General features: G+C 55.2%; 5 protein-coding genes across 5 annotated transcripts; 2 read left to right on the top strand and 3 right to left on the bottom strand.

The window, feature by feature from the left end:
* Positions 1 to 3551: 3551 nt before the first annotated feature.
* On the top strand, positions 3552 to 7831 carry M406DRAFT_97457 (uncharacterized protein; the record flags this gene model as incomplete). Its single annotated transcript, XM_040926367.1, has 3 exons — positions 3552 to 3992; positions 4077 to 4430; positions 4575 to 7831. The coding sequence occupies 3 exons, from the start codon at positions 3552 to 3554 to the stop codon at positions 7650 to 7652; spliced, it is 3873 nt and encodes a 1290-aa protein (XP_040777037.1). The 3' UTR covers positions 7653 to 7831.
* A 2177-nt stretch (positions 7832 to 10008) lies between these two features.
* M406DRAFT_68456 (uncharacterized protein) lies at positions 10009 to 10749 on the bottom strand (the record flags this gene model as incomplete). The annotated part of the gene is made up of 2 exons (XM_040925170.1): positions 10009 to 10281; positions 10450 to 10749. The coding sequence occupies 2 exons, from the start codon at positions 10747 to 10749 to the stop codon at positions 10009 to 10011; spliced, it is 573 nt and encodes a 190-aa protein (XP_040777036.1).
* A 1213-nt stretch (positions 10750 to 11962) lies between these two features.
* On the bottom strand, positions 11963 to 14368 carry M406DRAFT_339366 (uncharacterized protein; the record flags this gene model as incomplete). The annotated part of the gene is made up of 4 exons (XM_040921435.1): positions 11963 to 12349; positions 12415 to 12791; positions 12874 to 13071; positions 14359 to 14368. The coding sequence occupies 4 exons, from the start codon at positions 14366 to 14368 to the stop codon at positions 11963 to 11965; spliced, it is 972 nt and encodes a 323-aa protein (XP_040777035.1).
* Positions 14369 to 18238: 3870 nt separating this feature from the next.
* M406DRAFT_78794 (uncharacterized protein) lies at positions 18239 to 19717 on the top strand. Its single transcript, XM_040925977.1, has one exon. The coding sequence runs from the start codon at positions 18396 to 18398 to the stop codon at positions 19575 to 19577; it is 1182 nt and encodes a 393-aa protein (XP_040777034.1). The 5' UTR covers positions 18239 to 18395; the 3' UTR covers positions 19578 to 19717.
* Positions 19718 to 19937: 220 nt separating this feature from the next.
* Positions 19938 to 21937, bottom strand: M406DRAFT_290418 (uncharacterized protein; the record flags this gene model as incomplete). Its single annotated transcript, XM_040918901.1, has 2 exons — positions 19938 to 20869; positions 21055 to 21937. The coding sequence occupies 2 exons, from the start codon at positions 21935 to 21937 to the stop codon at positions 20115 to 20117; spliced, it is 1638 nt and encodes a 545-aa protein (XP_040777033.1). The 3' UTR covers positions 19938 to 20114.
* Positions 21938 to 21963: the final 26 nt, after the last annotated feature.

Genomic DNA, 21963 nt, shown 5'->3' with positions numbered 1-21963 from the left:
CTCAGTCTCTGCTTCTAAGGTAGTATCCATATAGCTTCAAAGATTGTCTCATCTTAAGCATCGGCTTGAGCATGGGTTTTTCTCTTCTCTTTTTCTTTCTCTTTTGCTCTTTCGTATTTTGGAAGGTCAAAAGTAGCTATGATATACGATGCAGACGCTTAGTAGGCGTGTGGTAGGCCACAGTAGCAGAGTAGAGTTGGACAGCCCCTGAAACGCTGTTGCTTGTTAGGTATTACATAAGCTACAGCGAAAGCTGCTGCAGCTACAATTACCCGTAGGTCCTAGCCCTCCTGACCCACTACCTCCGTTCCTCCCCGTAGTGGGTGCCGTTATTAGTGGACAGCCGTTATTAGTGGACACTTTGGAGGAATCACATTTGTATGGGGCTGCCATACAAATCAATGTCTTGATGCAGTGATTTTTCAAAGAATTTGACACAGCCGAGAAACCTCTCACAAACTTGAAAGTGAGCGAGGTCAGTAGACCTCTGTCGGTCTACAGACACTTTTTATCTAGCTGGCTCCTAAGGTACCAATACACCCATTTCTATAGGCAATATACATCCAAGGGACAGAGAGTGGGAAGCTCAATGTAAGGCCTTGGGGCTAGAAACCTTGAATGGCTCGAATGACCTCTTCACCGTTTCGAGAAAGGCCTCCTCGCCTGATTCAGTTGAGCAACTGAAGTACAGGTGGCGATGAGGTTATATCCTCATCATCGTACCAGGCTGAAGCGCTCTGCTCATCAGCCTATTCATCCTGATGCGAAGCCATTGCCGTATACAGCTCCTGGGTTGCAGACAGCGAGGCCATATTGACGTCGTGCAAAGGGCGTTCTAGGCCAAGGCCCAAGCCAGATATCTCGACATCGCTGGAAACAGATATAAAGCTGTCCTCCTCCTTCTCCTCCTCCTTCTTCTCGAGGGCCTGCTGTAGATCAGGGACTAACTGATATGGTGGTGTCGTAGGCTCCTCCTCTTGGGTTGCCAGCTGAGCCTCAGGGCAATAGATCATCAGCCAGTCCCTGAAGAGGATTGGCTGCCCTTCATATCTGTGACCAGCCTTTTTCCATGCAGTACGTTGCTCTTTTCGCATTGCCGTTTTCTTCTGTGCCTCGTCCTTCCTCGCCTTGGCCTCCTCACGCTTCCCGATGCGCTTGATCCTTCGTATTTCAGCTTGACGATCTTTCTCCTCGCTCAGGGCATTCTGTCGTCGTATATCGCCGACTGTAAGACTGGTCATCACCTCGCCGTCTGGCTTGACCTGTTTCCTAGTCAAAGAGTTCTTATACTTCATCATCCTCGTTGATTTGTTTCTTTCATCTTCTGCTAGTTTGCCTTTAAGAAGAACTGACTCGGTAGCCATCGTGTTCAACATATTCAAGCCTCTTCGTGTGCCTGAGGACAGCAGATCGGCATAGTGGTCCAGGAGCCTTGCTGCTGTTCGTAGGCTCTGAGCGTCGGTCTCTGCTGAGAGAGACGGAAGGAGCTGAGGATATTTCGCACGCTTTGTCTTCTTTTGCTTGTTGGTCAGGTCTGATATAACGAACTGGCTGTTGATTGGCCAGAGACCTGTTCTTGCAAAGCCACTGAGAATATGCATCGCCGTAAACGCGTGATCGATCATAGGCTGGAAACAAATCAGGTCAGCAGTAGAAAGCAAAGCAGGGCTAGAAACATACCTGTAAGGCATCCTGTACGAAATCGTTTCTTGTAAAGCTAAGATCACCACATCTAACCTTCTTGGTGAGGATTTGACGATGCTTGGCTTTCAACCACTGGAAAACGCCCACATCCATTGGCTGAAGAAGATGCGTAGAATGAGGAGGTAGGAAGACCACGATGATGTCAAAACGAAAGCAATAGTCCAGGATTGAGATGCTGTGATGCCCTGAAAAGCCGTCGATAATCAGACAGCGATAAATCCGTTGATGCTGGGCACGCTGACCAGAAGCCATTGCCTTTGGATCGTCTTCCTGGCGCCAGTCGAACTTTTCAGTGCTATCAACACCAAACCACTCTTTCAGAGTATATCCAAGCCTCTTCAGCTCTGCATGATAGGTGTAGGAGTGTTGGTTAAAGTGCTGGACCCAGTCCAGCATAATCTCGGCGTTTGAAAAGCCTGTATCAGACCTGTTGAAGCGAACCTCATCATGAAGATATGTTTTTGCCCATCCTGGGCTTGGCCACTGCTTGAAGATACAGTACGCCGGGATAGCATCACCAACAGCACTGCCACATCCAATAAGGGTCATCGACTCTCTGTTATTGAAGTTATACACTTCAGCCCTCGCTTTTCGCTCTGTAGCGACGACGATGCATTGAATGCGGCCAGATAGAACGCCGATACGGTTGCCACACTCGTCAGCGTTCCAGATGCCTGAGGGCACCAAGCCATACGACTGAACAGCAGCCTCGTATTTGTTGAAAAAGCTGTCAATATCTTCTAGGGCGACCTCGAGGCTTTGACGAGCTGCTTCAACAGGCTTGATAAGCACTGACCGAAGCTCAGGATGCTTAGCCAGCCATCGTGGTATGAAATGTGAACCAACTGGCGGTTTTTGACGCATCGAACGCATAGTATTGGCAGCAGCAACAAGCATCTCCTTTACAGTAGGAAACGTTCCATTGCTAAGCCGTACCACATATCTGACGAGAGCTTCATCTTCCCAGGGCTCGAGGTACGGCGGGTGGCCACGAGGCTTTGTTGAACGAGCTGAAAAGCCTTGATGGCGTATCTTGACGATATGCTTGCTCAAGCCACTTTTGCTGTATGGTGTTCTCTCTGCAAAGGCGCGCAAGGAGGTTCTCGAGGGCTTGAGGGGCTCTGGATCGTCTTGAGGAGGTTTTGCACTGCGAGGGCGGCTTCGACGCGTTTGCCACGCGCTGAGAGCGGTCTTGAAAGCCTTATAGGCAGCATCTTCTTGGGCCTCGATGGCCAGGAACTCTCGCGCGGCTTCCGCACACGATGGAAAGGGGTCAGGCCCAGCTGTATGGCCTGAAGAGGAAGCCATCGCGATGGAGTGTGTGTGTGTGTGTGTGTGTGTGTGTGTGTGTGTGTGTGTGTGAGGAAAAGAGGATGAGGGAAAAAAAAGTGTCCACTAATAACGGCACCCACTACGGGAGAAACGGAGGTAGTGGGTCAGGAGGGCTAGGACCCACGGGTAGCTACTGGATAGCGTGCTTGAGAATTGGGCTCAGAGGGGCTGGGAGGCTTATCCATGCGCGCGGCCCTTTAGCAGCAGCTGTCAGACGGGAGCTTGCCCCTGCCCTCCCCCCCCCTGCATCTGAAGCACTGCACTGTAGCTGGTTGGTACTAGCTGGTAGGGCCAATTCAACCGCTGCATTCGCGTCACTCACCACCGTATGTCAACAAGACGCGACCTTGTTGGAGACGACAGCCCAGCAAAAACACAGAAGGCACCACGACCACGACCACGACCACCCGAGATGATCCTCCCATCCCACAAACCATAATCATCATTCCCGTGAGAAGAGAAGAAGAAGGAGAAGAAGGAGAAAAAAGAAGTCGACGACGACGACGCCTGCAGCCATGGCAGACCTGGCGGTAGGGCAGGTCATCCGCCTCGCCGACGGCCGCAATGCCATCTTGCGCTTCGTCGGCGAGACCGAGTTCGCCCCCGGCGTCTGGGTCGGCTGCGAGCTGGACGACGGCTCCGGCAAGAACGATGGCAGCGTGCAGGGCGAGCGCTACTTTGAATGCGACATGGGCCACGGCATGTTCGTGCGCCCCTCGGCCGTCACCGTCTTGTCTCAGCCGCCGCCGAGACAGAGGGCGGCCCCTACGGCGGCTGCGACCACAGCAGCAGCAACAAGCTCAGCCGCAGCAAAAAAGAGGCCTAGCAGTTTCGCCTCTGGTGGGTTGAGGAGCACATCCACATCTCTGGACCCCAATGCCGGGAGGAGGAAGAGCATGAACGCCCCGAGCCCTAGTCCGGTCGGGAGGACATCGCGCCCTACCAGCATTGCCAGGGTGAGGATACCCATCATGCCCCTGGAAGATAAGAGTTTCCAATAGCTGACGTGTGTTGTTCAACCCCCTCCTCTGGAGGAACAGTCTCCTACGAAATCCCCCACCAAACAATTGGGCCTCGGAACGGCAACATCAAGCGCCTCCACCTCGCGAACAGCTACACCGGCCAACGCACGCGGAGGGGCTGCCGCGACAAGAGCAGCACGGGTCTCCTCCACAAGCACCACCACGAGAAACTCGATGGGGCCGCCCGCGAGACCAGGTCGTCAGGCATCTGTGTCTTCAACGGCGGGCGGGCGGGCAGCGGCAAGAACATCAGCCAACCGTCTGTCTCTGTCGACGACGGCGACGGGCAAGGCTCGGGCTGCCGAGGCCTCCAAGCGCGGCTCGCCTGGATCACAGTCTGGCACGGAGAAGAGGGCATCGGTCGACAGGGGGGTCATGTCGCCGCAGCTGAAAGGCAGCAGCGATGACGAGGCGGGCCCTCCGGCAGTGAGCGCCGTGCTGGACCAGCTCCACCATGAGGCCGAGGATGCGGAGCCCGCGAGGAAGGTGTCGCGTCCGACGACACAGGCCCTTCAGGCCTCCAACCGCAAGATCGAGGACCTCGAGGCCAAGCTGCGCGTCATGGAGAGGAAGCGTATGGAGGACCGGGACAAGATCAAGCTCCTAGACAAGGTCCAGGCCGACCGCGACAAGTTCGAGGGCATCATCCAGAAGCTGCAGCAAAAGTATGGCCCCATGCAGCAGGAGCTCGCCGACTCGCGAAGGCAGCTGGCCGACCTGAAGAAGAGCTTCGAGTCCGTCGAGCGCATGCAGGCCGAGCACGACTCCGAGCTGGAGCTGGCGACCCTCGACCGCGAGATGGCCGAGGAGACTGCCGAGGTCCTCAAGTCGGAGGTCGAGGCCCTCAAGGAGAAGGCTGAGGAGCTGGAGCTGGAGCTGGAGATCCTCCGCGAGGAGAACTCCGAGTACACCAAGGGTATGTCGCCCGAGGAGAAGGCAAGCACGAACTGGATCCAGCTGGAGAGGAACAACGAGCGCCTGCGCGAGGCCCTGATCCGCCTGCGTGACCTCACGCAGCAGCAGGAGGAAGAGCTCCGGGGCCAGATCAAGAGCCTCGAGGAGGACGTCCAGGAGCTGTCCCTGCTCAAGGAGCAGAACGAGACGAGCCAGGACAAGCTCACACACACCGAGGCCATGGTGGAGGACCTCCGCCAGCAGCTGGATACGGCCCTCGGCGCCGAGGACATGATCGAGGACCTCACAGAGCGCAACATGAGCCAGGCCGAGCAGATCGAGGAGCTCAAGGCCATCGTGGACGACCTGGAGAACCTCAAGGAGGTCAACGACGAGCTCGAGATCAACCACGTCCAGAACGAGAAGGAGATGCAGGAGGAGATCGACTTCAAGGACAGCGTCATCGCGGAGCAGGCAAGGCGTGCCGCCCAGCAGGAAGAGGCGCTCGAGGACATGGAGTACACCCTGTCACGCTTCCGTGAGCTCGTCAACAACCTGCAGGGCGACCTCCAGGACATGAAGGCATCGCAGGCGGTCACCGAGGGCGAGTCCGAGAAGCTGAACAGCCGGTCCCGGGCCATGGAGGACCTCACCATGAAGCTGCAGATCTCTGCCGAGAAGGCGCAGGCCAAGACCATTGATCTCGAGATGCGCCGGCTCGAGGCGCAGGAGGCAGAACAGCACCTGGAGATCATCAAACTCTTCCTGCCCGACAGCTACCAGAGCGACCAGAACTCCGTCCTGGCCCTGCTGCGGTTCAGGCGGCTTGCCTTCAAGGCCAACCTGTTGCACCAGTTCCTCCAGGAGCGGGTCAAGGGCCAGGCGCATCCTGGCCACGAGGATGACGTGTTCTCTGGGTGTGACGCCATGGACAAGCTGACCTGGGTGTCCTCCATGTGCGACAGGTTCGTCAACTCCATCAGCCACTGCTCCCTGGAGCAGTTCTCCAGGTACGAGGGTGCCCTGTTTGAGCTGGAACCCGTCGAGCGCGCGCTCAACGGCTGGATCGAGGGCCTGAAGAGGGACGAGCTCAAGGAGAAGCAATGTGCAGGCGAGCTGCAGCGCACCATCGCCCTCATGAGCCACCTCGGGGAGGTGCACATATCGGACGACCTCGAGAGCTTTGCGGATGACGTCTACATGAAGACAGTCCTGATGCAGAGCCACCTCGAGTCCGCCGCCACTGCATTTGCCACCCTCCAGAACATGGTGCAGCACGTCATCCCGGCCGTCAGCGAGGAGGACGAGCTCGCGCAGTTCTTCACCAAGAGAGCCGACGCCGTCGTCACGCAGACACGCAGCACCAAGGTCATTGCTGGCAGGACTGTGGCGGCGCTCGAGGACCTGCGGGTGCGCTCCCTGGCACTGTCTCCAGAGACCAAGGAGGTCTTTGCGCAGTGTGAGGCCATCTCGCAGGAGCTCTCTGACCTGGCCCAGAAGATCGGACACGACCTGCATCAGCTCCTCCACGACGAGAGCCGTGCTGAGCCTTTTACCTACCTTGAGGTCCAGTCCCGCGTGCGCAAGACCGTGCTCGACGTTGCGGCCTCGGATGAGTCTGATCTCTTCACAACGTACCTGAACAAGCTCCGAACCCTCACGAGGCAGATCACGGACCTGTCGCAGCTGGCCGCAGACTTCACGCAGACGCAAGAATTTGAGCGCAGTACGGCACCGTGGATCCTGCGGTCCCAGGAGCTCAGAAGTGTCAAGACGGTCCCAGTCGACGCCGAGGAAGAGGTTCGGCGCCTCAAGGAGGAGTGGAGCGAGGCTCGTCGGGCCGTCGCACAGCGCGAAGAGTCCCTCAGCACGGCACTGCTCAAGATCGAGACGCTCGAGTCCCGCATGCGCGATGCCACGGCCAAGGCGAACCTTATTGCGGACCTCGAACTGCAGATCGAGCAGAGCAAGGAGGGCGTCGCTGCGCTGCAGGAGGATATTGAGAAGCAAGACCGCGAGCTCAAGACGCTCGAGGCGGACCGCGACAAGTGGAAGAAGATTGCAGGCGACTCCCGCGCCATCAACGAGGCAGCGGCCGGCACCAAGGCGGGCAAGGAGATGGCTGTGGCCACGGCCAGGGAGATGGAGACGCTCAAGGAGGAGATTGCCGCCCTGCAGTCTGCGGTGCGGTACCTGCGCCAAGACAACCGCCGCGCCCGCCTCACGGAGCAGGGCGGCTACGACTGGCTCGCGGAGCCGCTCAACAAGCCCACCCCGGTCGCCGAGCAGCGGAGGCAGCTGGTCGTCGCCGAGGGCAGAGACGTGCTGGGCGAGCTGCTCAAGATGGCCACGTTGGCCAAGGTGTACGACCTCGGCTCGCTGCCCAGGGACAAGCTCGCGTGGAAGAGCGCAAAGAGCACGCCGCAGTACCACGCCGCGAGGCAGATGGAGGAGCTCGCCGCGTGGCAGGGCTGGCGGGACAGCGTGGTGCGCAAGGGCCAGACGCTGACGGTTCAGCAACAGCAGCACCGCGGCCCCGATGCCGTCAATGTGAGGAGGGCAAGAAATGCAGCGGCGGCGAGGCTTCATATCCGCCTGCCGGATCTGTCTGGCAAGATGATCCCCGGCAGCAATACTGGGAACGTGCAGATCGTCGGCTCCCGGGAGTGGGAGGGTCTGCAGGGACGTCTGGCCGTGTAGATCAGATGGGATATGTGGAGGTTGAAGGCGCCTTGCATTTTGTGGATCACACTATATTTCTCTTGTTCTTGTTCCAAGGATACCAATGCCGCAATTTTATTTTTCATTGTCTCTTTTTCTCCAAGGCCTCCTGGGTCATCCCTCCTCGGACCCTCAAACTTGCAATTCTACTTGAGAGCACATATACACTGCGGTGTTTCGTTTCCCTCTTCTTGGCTGGCGACTGATATGACACCCACAGCAAGCCTGCAGCAGTAGGATGAGGGAACGTCGAGGCGAGCTGTGACGTGCGTCTAGGGTGAATGATCAGAAGAACGATTTTAGGTTCCACGACAACGACCACGAACAAGCTTTGGTGGCCTGTGAGAATGAAACAAAAAAGGTAGGCAGGCTCAAGACAAGAAGAAGCAAAAAGGGAAAAAAGGTAGGGGTTAGAGGATATTAGAATCCGGTTCCAGCTTGAAATTACAGACAAAATTGACAATCTGGACGACTCTAAGAAGGTCTCACCCAAGACCTAGCTATTAAGTTAGTCAAGGTTGTTACTACCTCTACTTTGGATACTTTCCTGATGTGTATTGATTTATCTAGTCTGTCTCTTCTTTTCATTCTTTCTCTTTTGGATAACAACTAGAAATAAAGCCTGTGAGAGGATGTCTCCTTGTCATCAATACCAAATCAGAATTAACTCTGAATTCTATTACATTGCAGTGCATTAGATTCGGGAAGATGCAAAAGAGGCATCTGTTTTAGTATCAACATAATACACACAAATATGTAGTCATGTTAGTGAGAGAGTCAGTCACCTTCCGCTTCTCGCCTGCTGGGGTGTGACTGACCAATCCCGTGTTATAGTGCAGCCCACCCCTGTCTTCCACTGCATCTACTGTAGCACTGTAGGTGCTATAAGGTTGAGCCTCATCTTTAAAAGATGGGGCAGGGTCCAACCTCTCTCTACTGGTAGCAAACTTTCTCTGGAATGGCATGAAGGGAGTTTCAGCCTCACAGCCAGGGTCACATCCCGTCCCATGCTCTTCTTTCTCTCACCCTTCTCTCTGTGTATTCACCCATCAAATTTATCAGATCGTGCCAAGCTCTTCAAGGAGGGAAGCTCAATCATCTCACGCTACATCGCACCTTGACCCAATTCTCTTCCCCTCTTTACATGCATCTCCTTGAGAGTCTGACATCCAAGTACTTGCCAGTGACTGAGCAAGTAGAAAGAATGGTACACTCTGTTAATCTGTGACCATATTCAAATCAGGTACATGTTTAGCATAATGCAACTTGATAGAATATCTGCTCAGCTGTCTACCCACAAAACCAACCTGCGTCCCAAGTTTTGTCTGTTGTGTCTACAAGCTTTCTGAAGGACCAGAAGCTCCATTATGTATGGAAAAGGGAGGAAATTCGTTGTTTTGGCGCTCAACATAGCTCCACAAGCAAGATGTTGCGGGGAGAGGGTTATCTGGATACAATCATCAGGACTATCCCCTCTACCGTACCAAAACTATATACTCAGAAGCTAGTTTTTAGGTACATCTTCACATCTCCTTACAGCCGGCCACCCATGTTGCCACCCACTTCTCAATGGCTGAAAAGATCCTGACTGGTAAGATCATTGCAACTCATCTGTACCACACCGCCCATATTTCCCACTTCCAGACCCAGCCACAAAGAGAGAGAGAGAGAAAAGCACCCTAATTCCTGATACGAGAGGAGATGTACATAGGAAAAAGAGGCCATCATTAGGGTTTCAGGCTGGTACCACGACCAGATATAGGATCTCCTGCCCGCATTAATCAACAAAAAGAATCTCACCGGTGCTGAGCCCGTCCCCAACGCAGCCCTCCATGACGAGACCCAGAATACTACCATCAGCCTCGAGCTCGGGCGAGACCTACCTCTTCCGCATCATCAATATGAGTGCGTTTGTAGGGCAGTACTTGTGGTTCAAGGGCAACAACTTGTCCATCCTCGAGGTGGATGGTATCTATACACAGCTTGCAGAGACCAAGCTGATCTATCTCTCTCTCTCTCTCTCTCGCGTCACTGCCATTCATAGTCAGGAACGCTCTCACACTGATATTTGATTCCTGCTCCTGCAGCCTGCTTTCAGTATACCTGTATGACCTCCCTGTGTCCATGTCCATTTTCTTTCCAGCAGGCCTCTAAAGTTCCGTGGATGGATGACATAAAGATAGGAACGTTTCTCGAACATTGGATGCATTCGATGTAACAGAATAACTACCCACAAGAGACAGAAAGAAAGAAAGAAAAGAACATGTAATCTGTAACCAGACAGACAAAAGCAAGTGTAACCTAGAAGTTACTTACCTCACCACCTCACCTCTCCTCAGCTCTCATAAACATTGATATCCCCACCCACACAAGAAGGGTTCACTCCCCCACCGCCCTGCGCCGAAGGCCGAACATCGACAGGGTGTTTGCAGTCTCCATACCCGATGACGACGTTATAATCGTGTGTATCCGTCCGGATGAATTTCTGCCCAGAGATGCCCGGGTTGTAGGTGAGGCCGGAGTAGTCCTGCCGGCAGCAGAGCTTGTATACGCTGTTGGCCGCGTACCAGACGTCGTTACCACTGAGGGTGAGGGTTGTGGATTCGTCCTAAGGAAATGGACGAGGGGCGGGGGGTCAAGAACATTTTGTTAGCGAGCGGAACTAAAAGACCTGAAATGGAGTTTGAGAGGGGAGGGGCGCTGTTTAAGGAAGGGGAGAATGGGTCAAGGGAGGGGGGCAGAAAAAGAAAAACAGGGCTGCAAATCATGAACATACATTGCAAACATAAATACCAGTAGTGTCCCAACAGGTAACACGCTGACACCCGCCCGCAGCAACAGTGAACTCCTTGCGAGAGATCTTGCCGTGCGCCCCAGCATCCAGATCCGTCAGCAGGCCAGACGCCGTGCCCTTGGCGCCCGTCGCAAAGTTGCCGCAGAAGAGCGTCCCGTCAAGGGACTCGTCGGCACGGGGTTCGAGCTGCGGTGGAGCTGGCGTGGCGAGGGCGGCAGCGGCGGCGGTTGCGGTCAAAAGCAGGAGGAGGGCGGAGGAGGGCGTTCGTGAGTTGGTGAGCATGTTGTTGGGTGGCGTAGGTTGTCTTTTTTCTGGGTTGTGCGATTGGGAAAATGGAGGGTAGGTATGATGATTATTAGCTGTGCTGTGCTTGAAGATTCCAGATTGGTCCGGTGGTCATGGAAGGACAGTTACAGGTCGAATCGACATGGTTCTCCCGGAGGCAATCTATATACAAGTAGAGGACTTCGCAGGGCCAACACGATGTCAACAAGTGCTCTTTTACCAAAGGCAGCAAAGAGAATAACCAAAGAAGCCTTGAAAAATCCCAGGCCGTCCATCACCAGGAAGATTTCACCACAATAGTTCAATGGTCCCCCAGATTACCAACAAACACCCCTTTCCTTTGGAAGGGTCCCACCAACCGGTCTTGCACCCCGACCTTTTCTTCTATTCCTGGCCTCTCTTCAATGCCCATATCAACAAACATAGAAAAAGTCACATGAGTGGTGCCTTGTTCTGCTCTGATGATGGTGGATGGTGACAGCGCTGAAGGCTGAAGGACAATATCAAGCATGTGAGCGGACAATACCAAGGCGGGCGTGCAGGCGGGTATCCTCCGTTGCAAGCTTCAGCCCATCGTGACAATGGGCGGCATTGTATCCCCATCTCGTCAAAGGAACGACCTTCGTACACGGCGAGATGTAAATCAAGACACCGACTCGCCCGAAGACGAAATACCCTGGTGATAAAACCCAAAATGGGAAGATTTTGTCTAGAGTCAAACGTCAAACTCCGCTCTCGCTCGCCAAACTCCCTAGCCGTGATCCCGAATCGTCCTATCCGCCCCCTCGGAGCTTTCGAATTTGGTAGTGAATGTACAAGAAATATTGCACAATGCAATACTACGATCGAACCATGACACATGGGTCGGATGTCTTTTGCTGGCTTGGCTCCCTCTTTCAGCCCCCAGTCTTGACAAGACTACTCCCTCCGCAACCGCAACGCCGGGCAGTCTCAATAGAGCCGGACCTAAGATCATTTTGCCCCTCCCTTTTCCCAACCCTCCAGCCCCTGGTCAGTTACTCAGATTCTGACCCCATCATAGAAAGTATCATTGTATGAGCACCTCGGGAAGGGAAGGGGGGGGGGGGCACTGTCCGTTGTGACGGCTGGACTCGAGCATCCCCCTCCTCTCTTTCCCTTGGTCCCAGGATGGATTGCGCCTTTGTCGGTGCATCGCATATATGCAATTTGGTCGCCAGGTGTTGTCAGCCTAGTTGGTCTTGCCCTTCTTCTTCCTGGGCAGACCCTGGGCTCTCCGCATTGCCAGGTCTCCTTCGGCCAGCCACTTGCTCGCCTTCTGGATCTGGACGACGTTGACAAACTGCTTGAAGAACATGATGGGAAAGCTGACACCGGCAAGGACCCAGGGCCAGAAGCTGTCCATCTTGTTCGCACGCGCCAGCTCCAGCGCGGCGGCGCTGTAGGGGCTGGTGAAGAGCTGCCGCAGCAAGGTCCTGTTGACCTGGGCTCCGGCCTGAATGTTATCCACGATGGGGTTCTGCAGGAGGGTCGGGGACAGCGTCGGGGAGGAGAAGGAGAGCAGGTAGAGGGCGATGAAGAAGAGCTCGTTGGCAGCGCAGCATATGAATAGGAACGTCTGTAGACCTCACGTCAGCTTTTGCCTCATTTTTTTGGGGGGGGGGGGGGTGGAAGGACACGTACCCGATTCGTGTAGTAGAGATTCAGAATCCAGCTCCTGTCTTTATCCACCGACTTGTGGCTCTGATCCGCACCACCCATGACAAGCGTGGTATACATGTGAATGTAGTGACTGGCAAAGTCAAGCGAGATCAGGCCCTGGAAGATGATGGCCCAGCGCGGAAACGCCGAGGATAGGAAGACCAGCAGGCACGATGTGGTGCACCGGTCCGTCACCATGTCGAGGACGGCGCCAAAGCGGGTGCTCTGCTCGTAGTACCGCGCGGCGTAGCCATCGAGAGCGTCGAGGAGGCACGAGATGCTGTAGAGGATCGAACAGGTCCGGGGGTGGAGGGGCATGTAGTAGAGGGAGGTGATGGCGAGGACGATTCGGAGGTAGCCTATGTGTACCAAGAGTTAAAACATGTCGTGTATCAAGAAGAGAAAGAGAGAGACAGAAAGAGAGAGCAGGGTGTGGCATACCAATAAGGTTTGGCGCAAAGAGGAAGATGTTCTCTCGAGGCGCAGATGTAGCAGAATTCTCTGTCAGCGAGCTGTGTGCGTCTCCATTTCCATTCCCATTCATGAGGGCCTCCTGCTCTGCCACTGGTCCTGGGGCTGTCTTGGTCGGGGTCTCGTCCGATGCTGCGGCAGCCAACGCTGCCTGTCGCCGTGTCCTAGCTCCAGACATTATGACGCCTCTGGCAAACTATGCGTCGCAGTCGATCATCGAAGACCCGCGGGAAGAAAGGAGGAAGAGGACAATCCAATCGTTTGACTCGGAGCCTGGCTCCGGCGTCGTGGTTTTTCCTGGCCTCTGCTGGGCAGGTCAGGGATTGAACACGTGAAGGTGATAAAAGGCAGACAGTTCGCCCGCAATCGTCGTCAAAGTCAAGCTTGCTTCGTCTGGGCGGAACGTGCCGAGCTCTGTGTGGGAAGCTTTTTTTCACGTTTTGTTAGGTCTTAGTCGCAGATGCAGAAATGATGGGTCTAGGGCGTTGGATCCTGATGCTAGGAGTGATGCGAACAGGATGAATGCCGTGAGCCCGAGACTTCCGGAATCAGCAGTCTTGAATCTCTAATTGACAGATTTTGGGGAGATTGAGCTGGAAACGTAAGATCCACGGGAGCGTATTAGAGGATTCCCAAGGTACGCGTAGGTACGTACCTACCCACTACTTACTTACTAGTAGGCACTCAGCTCGCGCGACGTGGACGTGATAAGACCCAGAAATTTGCTTATCGGGGTGCTACGGGTTGTCTGTTATCCGCCTGCAGCAAGAAGTTCGCCATATCGCCCCTTACCCACCCACCCAACTCGCCCCTCATACACATTGGGAGGGGAGGGGTAGGAAAATAAAAGAGAGAGAAGAGACAGAGAGGGATAGACAGAGATAGACGGCAAGGTCTCGTGCTCCTGAGAGAGATAAGGATGATAAAGAGTTCTGCCGGTCCTCATCACTTATCATGAGTCTTCTGCATGATTTCTCCCCAGTCTATAGAGTGGGCAGTCTTGCAGCAGCAGCGCTAGATACTAGCAACACCTCGATTGCGCGGGATAAGTAATCTCGCACGTTGAGATGCTCAACAGATCATCTGCCCATTATGTTTGCATCCCTCCCCAGAAAGATTGACTGCCTCGAGATCGGTAATAGTAAGTGGATAAAAGTTGTGTTGCGAACTGCGCACACAGGCCGTGCGTGCGTGTCCCAGAACTCGTGCGCCCACTTCTTCTTGAGGATCATCACTCGACCCGGGTTCACCGTCTGTCGGCCTCTCCTGCTGCCAAGAACATACATACGTTACTGGTCTCCATCGTAACTCACCATGTCCGTCCCTATTCTGGCTCGGTGAATCTTATACAGTGGCCCTTTCCAAACTCAGGTCCTGTTACCATGTTGTATGTCCACCACCCCAGATGAGTGGAGGCTTTGATTGCAGTTGTGCCCCGTGTTCAGAATAAAGTACATCGAGACATGGTCACATGATCAGGACCAAAAGGGGGCGAGGCTCCTATGGTGTTTCCAAACAGAGCAGTGCGTTCCATAGCTGCTGATGGTGGTACAAGACAAAAGAAAAGAAGAAAAAAGGCCGAGTTTTGGCGTCGTGACGTGAGCAGCAGTCAAAGGGGTTGGTTGGGTCGGTCAGCCGCACGCGCCAGCCGTCGATGGTACGCAGATCGCCTCCCGTCTCTGATTCGGAACATTGGCTGCATATGGCGTCCATTCCCACGCTCAACATCGGTATGAATTGCCGGTGGGGGAAAAACAGGGCGGCGGCGGCGATGGTTTGGTTTTTATTCATCTCTTTTTCTTCCATTCATTTTTTTATTATTCTCATTTCCGACACGGACACTTCAGCTAAAATACATTGTATCGTCTCTTCTTTGCGCCCGTCTTTGGTGAGGCCCCCTTTCCGCAAAACTCTCTGTATTTGGCGCACTCTCCGACTTACTGTATACTCATGCATGTTGGTCTGCTGCGCGCACATGAGAGCGAGCAGTCGAGATCGAGATCGAGAGGGAGAAATAGTTGGCTCGGGCCTCCTCCCTCTTCTGACATGGTAAGCACCCCCCCCCCTCTCCCTTTCCTTTCTCCCTGCCTCAGACATCCCAGGCTGTACTTTACTAGATATGTGACAGGTCATGTACCTGTCGACGCTACCATCAGGAGCAATTACAAGGATAGTTTTTGTTCTTTCTTCTTTTTGCTTATGTTGCTTTTCTTCTGCATGCCCACCGGCCGGTGTTCCCGAGGCTGCAGCGAAGGTGGGCCCTCTGCTGCGGTCGCAGGGATCGGTCGGGTCCTTCGAGGCCCGGTAATCTCCACGGACGGGGGCAAGACGATCACGATACGGCCCGGGGATTATACCGGCTGTGAGAGCAGTGTAAGCAAGGGCAAGTAGTCGTCGGTACGGCGACAGTAAGGACTCTGGAGATGTGCCTGGAGATGGTAGAATGGGAAAGGGAAGAAAAAAGAATGAAACAAATTAGAAATGAGCGAGGCCTTCAAGAGGGACTCGTCAAAATTGTGGCGCTGCCGCACTCGACGGGACGAAAGGCCAACTAACACACACAGGCTTCTTGGTGCTTGTTTTTGCTCCAAGAAACTGACGTACAGCACCCAATCTGCCCCAGTAACCTTGTCTTGTGCGACTGCCTGTGCAAGCCTCTTGTTAAGCCATTTTTGGCTCCTCTTGCTATGGATCGAAGAGGCCATGGGACACACACACAGAGAGAGAGAGGGAGAAAGCATAAGGCTGTGGAAATTCGCAGCTCGAGGTCGCAGGATCGACAGCTGGCCTGCCATTATCTAAAATACCCATGAAAACTATGATGGCAAACTTGCTGTGTACGATGAGCCACAATTCCATTCAAGGCAGCGAGCGCTGAACGAGGTGAACACGCTGGAGCTGGCCAAAATTGTGGCCTGAGATTCCTTTGCACATAGTAAGGGGCCAGCACACATCCAAACACAGATTTCCAAGCCTGAACCATGAACTATGAACTGATTTTCATTTCGGTTATACGAAGTACTATGGTACAAGCGTATTTTTGTACTGTCGACCAAACGATCTCAAAGCGGCATAACCGTGATGGTCATGCATCCCCCCCCCCCCCCCCATCCTCCTCCTCCTCCTCCTTGGGGGCCCTCAAGCTAAGCAGCGATAGGGATGGAGCTCCCATAGTCCTGGGTCAGGCACCCGGGGCAGAGGCACAGACTTGACTGATTGAGTTGACAAGGGACGACAGGGAAGAGGCAGATCGATGTCGTCGAGATGCAGGGAAAGGAGCTCCACTATCAGGGCAGAGCTGATCAGGGGCCCAGGGCGGTGTCAGAAGGTCTCAAGTGACGACCTTGAACCTGCCCTTGCCCCTTGGACGGTCGTGTTCATGGCTGCAATTTTTGGTATACGAGAGGTGGAGGAGGAGGAAGGAGGGGAAGAAAAGAGGAAGGTCAGAAGGATTCATGAATGCGCAGGTGATGGTATCGCCAGGCAGGGAGGAGTACCGGCAGTCCTGCTGCGCAACCTGTACTGCATATGCAGTAATCGTTATTTGAGGTGGACTAGCGAAGAGGCCCCCCTCCCAACCGCAAGAGATAGGTTACCATGGTAGTCGCCTGAACGGCCCCTCTTAGGGCTTCGAACTTAGGCAGCCCTGGGCTGGGCTTGACAGGGCAAGGTGGTGGGTGCATCGCTCTGGGGAGGTGGGGGGCGAGGAGAGGTGTGGTGGCTCTGGGGGGTCACGCTGCCAGGGGGCCAGGGGCGACAAGGGTTCTGGACTCTGAATTCTTGGTTTGGTTCGAGCTCTCTAGCGCAAATCCAGGGCACAGCAAGCCGCGGGACCGCCTGGATTGACGTGCCCTGGCATGCCTGGGTAGCTAGGTTACGCCCCGCCCCGCTCTTAGGGTTGCCCTTGCCTGCGTGTGTGTGTGCCTTCTGGCCCCAGCGGCAGGCCTGGAAACCCAGCAGGGCTTGGTGGTGCCAGTGTGTCTGGCGCGCTTGCGATCCCCTGCGGGCCTAGCCCTGGCGCTCTCTTCTCTGTCTATGTTTGGCCCCTCCTACTTTCGGGGAAAGGGCCCTAAAAATGTTCGTATATATCTACGCGTTGGCCGTCTTCGTCCTGATCCCTTTTTGTCTCTTTCCCCCTTCCGCTCCGGTGACGTCGACCTGAATGCATAATAGCACGCTGTAGCTGCTCGTTGGTGGTTCCAGAATCCTGTCCTTCTCTTTTTTGTTCTTTCGGCTTTCCTGGCCTGTCTTCAGCCTTTCCTCCGAGATTTCAGCAGACCAAAGGTGGACCCCTTCTTCGGCGCTCTGTGCTTACCGACCCCACGTCAGGGGAAGAAGGGGAAAAAAAAAAAAAAAGAGAGAACGATCAACTTCCCTGGCTTGTAGGCGACATCGACGTCACTCACACACATCAAGCAAGGTCGGCGGTATTGTTCTGGACTCAATTGGAACTGTTCGCCCTCTCTACGTCCAAGAATCATTGCTTCAGTCAGCTGCTTGTTTGAGAAAAAGACGGCGAGGACCTGCAGAGGGGCGCTACAAAATCTCACATTTGCAGGCGGTGACACACACTCTCTGTTCACATTCCCCGGAGCTCTTTCTGTTCGCCGTCGTGTCCCGGTCACATCATCGCATCTAAGCCGCCTTCCAAAACCCGACGCGGCCTGGAGAAGTAATTGGATTTCCACAGGCTTTTGAACAAGGCTCAATCCCTCTCTCTCGAACTGGATTGTCTTTCTGTCTTCAGCACTTGAGATTTTTCTACTTGTAAGTCTGCTCGATTCTGCTCTCTTGCGCCTCACCACACCACACCACCACCACCACTACCTGATCGTTGTTGAGACACGTCGAGATGTCATAGCCGATTCAAGTCTAGCTGCATGATCATCCAAAGCTGGTGTCGAGGAGGTAGCCACTCATCTGCACACAGGAAGCTGGTTTATCGGCTTGAATGGGACGAAAAGGGAAGGGAAGAGGAAAAGAAGAAGAGTAGGAAAAAAAAAAGAAGAAAAAAGAAAACCTCCTGCCCAGCAGCGCTCACCTTATCCGTAACACGTTGAACCAGCATCAGCATGCTTTATATTTGCGCAACGGAAATTAACACCCCCACCTTAGTTCCCGACAGGACAAGCCAGCGCGTTGCGATAGAAGTCGTGGAGCAACCGGAGAAACTAGTTGAGTCCGGCATTACTCGAGCGGCCCAGCTTGGTGCAGGCGACCAGTGGTTGCATCATCCTTTCATCACCACTTCTACCTCTCTCCTGGCAGCTTGCCTCTTTGGCTCTTTTGGTTTGTGAGGTTGGATATACAGACCCGAGGCAGTATCGCGGTAACTGGCGAGCTTTTCTACTCCTGTTAGTGGGGACGGAGCGCGCCTCGCCCAGCTTGAAATCTCTGGTATCGCGACGACGCCCCTCTGTGAAGAGCACAGGCAACAACATACAACAGCTCTCCCAGGCAAGGACTAGTCCTCCTCGTCCCAGACAGCAAGTATGGCACAGCCAAGACATTCCAGCATAACCCTGCCATATGGCCAACGTGCCGCTGCGGCGACGCACCCCTTGACGAGCTACCTCCTGCGTCTGATGGAGCTGAAGCAGTCAAACCTCTGCGTATCGGCCGACGTCAGCAACGCGCGGGAGCTTCTTGCCCTCGCCGACAAGCTCGGCCCATCCATCGTCGTGCTGAAGACGCACTACGACCTGATTGCAGGGTGGGACTACAGGCCAGAGGAGGGCACCGGTGCGCATCTGGCTGCGCTGGCACGGAAACACGGCTTCCTGATCTTTGAGGACCGCAAGTACTGTGATATCGGCAGTACAGTACAGATGCAATATGTGGGCGGCACCGCACGTGTCATCGACTGGGCACACATCGTCAACGCCAACATATCTGCCGGTAAACCCATGGTAGGGGCCATGGCCCAGGCCGCGGCTAAGTGGCGCGAGAGGTGTAACTACGAGGTGCGCACCAGCGTGACGGTGGGCACACCTGTAGGCAACAGCTTTGATGAGGAGGACGAGGACGAAGACGACGAAGACGAGGATATCGGCGCGTACGATGCAAAAGGGAGGTCGTCATCGAGAGGCGCATACGAGACACGAGACATCAACATGATGCCCCCTCCCCCGCCGCGAGACCCCGACGGTCGCAAGGGGAGCATCGTCTCCATCACGACCGTCACACAGTCCTTCGAGCCGGCCGACTCCCCCCGGCTGTCCAAGACTCTCTCCGATGCCGACGACGTTGTGTTTCCCGGTATTGAAGAGGCTCCGCTTGAGAGAGGCCTGCTGCTGCTCGCGCAGATGTCCAGCGCGGGTAGTCTCATGGACGCCGAATACACGACGGCCTGCATCGAAGCGGCAAGAGCCAACAAGGAGTTCGTCATGGGCTACGTGGCGCAAGAGAACCTGAACTCGGAACCCGACGACAACTTTGTCCACATGACCCCCGGCTGCAAGCTGCCGCCCGAGGGCGAGGAGGAGAATGGCGAGGATCTGAAGGGCGACGGCATGGGACAGCAGTACAACACGCCTGCGAAGCTCATCGGGATTGGCGGGACGGACATCATCATCGTAGGACGGGGGATCATACAGGCTTCAGACCCGCAGGACGAGGCAGAGAGGTACCGATACAAGGCCTGGAAGGCTTACAAGACGAGACTGGCGAACTGAGCAGCGGGAATAAGCAGGAGAAGAGGAAGGAACAAGAGAAGATGGTCCGAATAAAAGCATGGCGTGTGACGAGAGCGTTTGGTATGGATACCCAAATGGACACAAAGCAGATGGAGTAATAAGAGATGCTGGATTGATTCACTTTCGAGGCCAGACCGTCTGTCCCCAATGCCAACCTATGCTGGTGTGTATCTGAAATGCGAGACTGATGTGGCGGGCCATGGGAGGAGAATCGCGTTATGGGGGGTGAGTCTTATGATTCACATTGATATGACAAACGTCAACGTTGCCGGATGCATATTTTCAAACGTCCTCGAGTCGAGGGATTCGAGTCGAGGGATATGGACCAAAATAAATTCACAATTTTGAAGATACATTTGCACCGTTCAAACACATATCGCCCGCTTGGATCACCCGACCAGGGGCTCCCTCTATGTGACTTTACATCTTAAGAACCCCAACCCCCAGGATCCCGCCATCCTTTTATTCTTCTTTCCTTTCTTGTCCTTCTCTTCTCTCTTCTTGTCTTTCTTTTTTCTACTTCCTCTCCTTCCTTCGAAGCGGCATGCTCAGGTGTTTCGACTCCGAGATCTGGTCCACTCTGTCTACATCCTCAGGCGTCCAATCCCACGCGTCAGCGGTGAACAGCTCCCTCGCCAGCCTGTCGGCTGCCATGGCGCCCTCGAAGCGGAGACGCTGGTCCGAGGCAACAGATCGCGTGAAGTAGAAGACCCTCCCGCCGTTCGTGCCCCGACCACCGCCACCACCGCCGTCTCCCATACTGTCCTCGACGACAAAGTCCTTTTTCCGGCTGGCCCCCCGTGCCGCATTGTCGTCGTTGTGGTCGTCAGGTTTCTGCCAGCTCGTCGTCCTCCTCTCCCTCTTCCACCCTTGCAAACCTATCTGCGCGGCGGTCGTGCCGAGCATGGCAGCGACATACTCTAGGATGGGCATAACACGCGTCCGCAGGCCGCAGTTGGTGTGGTGCCTATCCACTTGGTAGTTGGGGCACTGCTTCAGTGCGCCCAGGATGGAGCCAACATCGACAGCGGCGAAGTCTTTGACCTCGTCCAGAGACGAAGGGGCGAAGTTTGTCAGGAACAGCAGGTTCTTGGACACGAGGAAGCGGACCATCTCGCCGAGCTGGAACGAGTCACAGGCCGAAGAGGAGTCGTAGCCTAGCTTGCACTGCCGGTAGCCGTTGCGGGTGCGCGTCGTGTAGAGGTGGAGAAAGTGCGCAGGGATCGAGGCCAGGCTGCGCAGGATTTGGTGCCGGCGATAGTGAAGTTCCTCTTTGATGAGGGAGAAGGAGAGGACGAGTTCAGCATGGATTCTCACGTTATACAGCAGGCGCAAAGATGCGTCACAAAGGCAGAGATGATGCTCGAAGAGACAAAAGAGAGAAGAACAAACGGGAAATCGAAGAGAGAGAAAAAAGAAGAAAAAAAGGAGAGAGAAAGCTGTAGAGGGCACTTACCCTCTAGTCCGTCTGGGAGAAACCACCAGACAGCATCCTGCCTCGCGTGGGCGGCACCTCTGCCAGCATCAGCCCCCCCGTCATCCTCATCGTCCTCGTACGCCACAGACCAACGGTGGCTCCCAAAGAGCACCAGCTCCTTCGTTGCCGCTGCCAGGCGCGGGGCTTGTTCCAGCAGCCACGCCACAAGCACCTTCTGCCTCACAAGCTCCTCCGCCGCCAGCGTAAGCCCGCTCAGGCCGTCCTCCCGCGGCCGAAGCGGAGGCGTTGTGGGCCATCTGAACTTAAGGACGGCGATGAGGTGCCGGGACACGGGCGCGGTGCAGGCAAAGCGGTCGGCGAGAACGGCGAGGGTGGTGACGTAGAGCACGGTGACAGGCTTCGTGACGGTGGGGAGGCCGTGTAGCACGCGCAGCATATCGGCGAAGGCGGTCTCGCGACCGGCGGTGCGGGTGGCCTCGTCATCGTCCTCAATCTCTACCCGCGGCAGGTCCTCTGGTGCCAAGTCCCCCGGGTTCTGGCCTCTTGCTGCGATCTCATCGAGCCTCTGGGCGATGGCCCTAGCCTCCTGGAAGCGAGTGTCCCCTAGGAGGTTGGTAAAGTAGCGGGAATGCTTCTTGAGCGTGGCGAGGTCGACCCTGTACGCAAGGCGGATGTGAGGTTTCAGGACGGGCAGGGGAGGCGGAGGGTCTCTCTGGCCTGGTCGGGGTTTGGGAGTTGCTTTCCGAGCGGCCTTGAGCGTAGATCTGGAGGTCTCAAAGGTCACGTCCAACAGGATGTCCCCTCTGGGATCGATGGTGATGACCTCTGGGAGGGCCAGCAGCACCGGCTCAGGTGAGTTGGATGGGTCGTCATTTTGAGAGGGTTCTGGTGAGTCGTCCATGGAGGGGGTTTCTTACTTCTAGTGTG

Source organism: Cryphonectria parasitica (assembly GCF_011745365.1).
Source record: "Cryphonectria parasitica EP155 unplaced genomic scaffold M406scaffold_4, whole genome shotgun sequence".
Taxonomy (NCBI): domain Eukaryota; kingdom Fungi; phylum Ascomycota; class Sordariomycetes; order Diaporthales; family Cryphonectriaceae; genus Cryphonectria; species Cryphonectria parasitica.
Note: the sequence above shows the minus strand (reverse complement) of the source record. Positions and strands in the feature narration are given on the sequence as shown.

Coding starts and splice junctions, on each gene's coding strand:
- M406DRAFT_78794 (XM_040925977.1), top strand. CDS start 18,396: ATGGCACAGCCAAGACATTCCAGCATAACCCTGCCATATGGCCAACGT.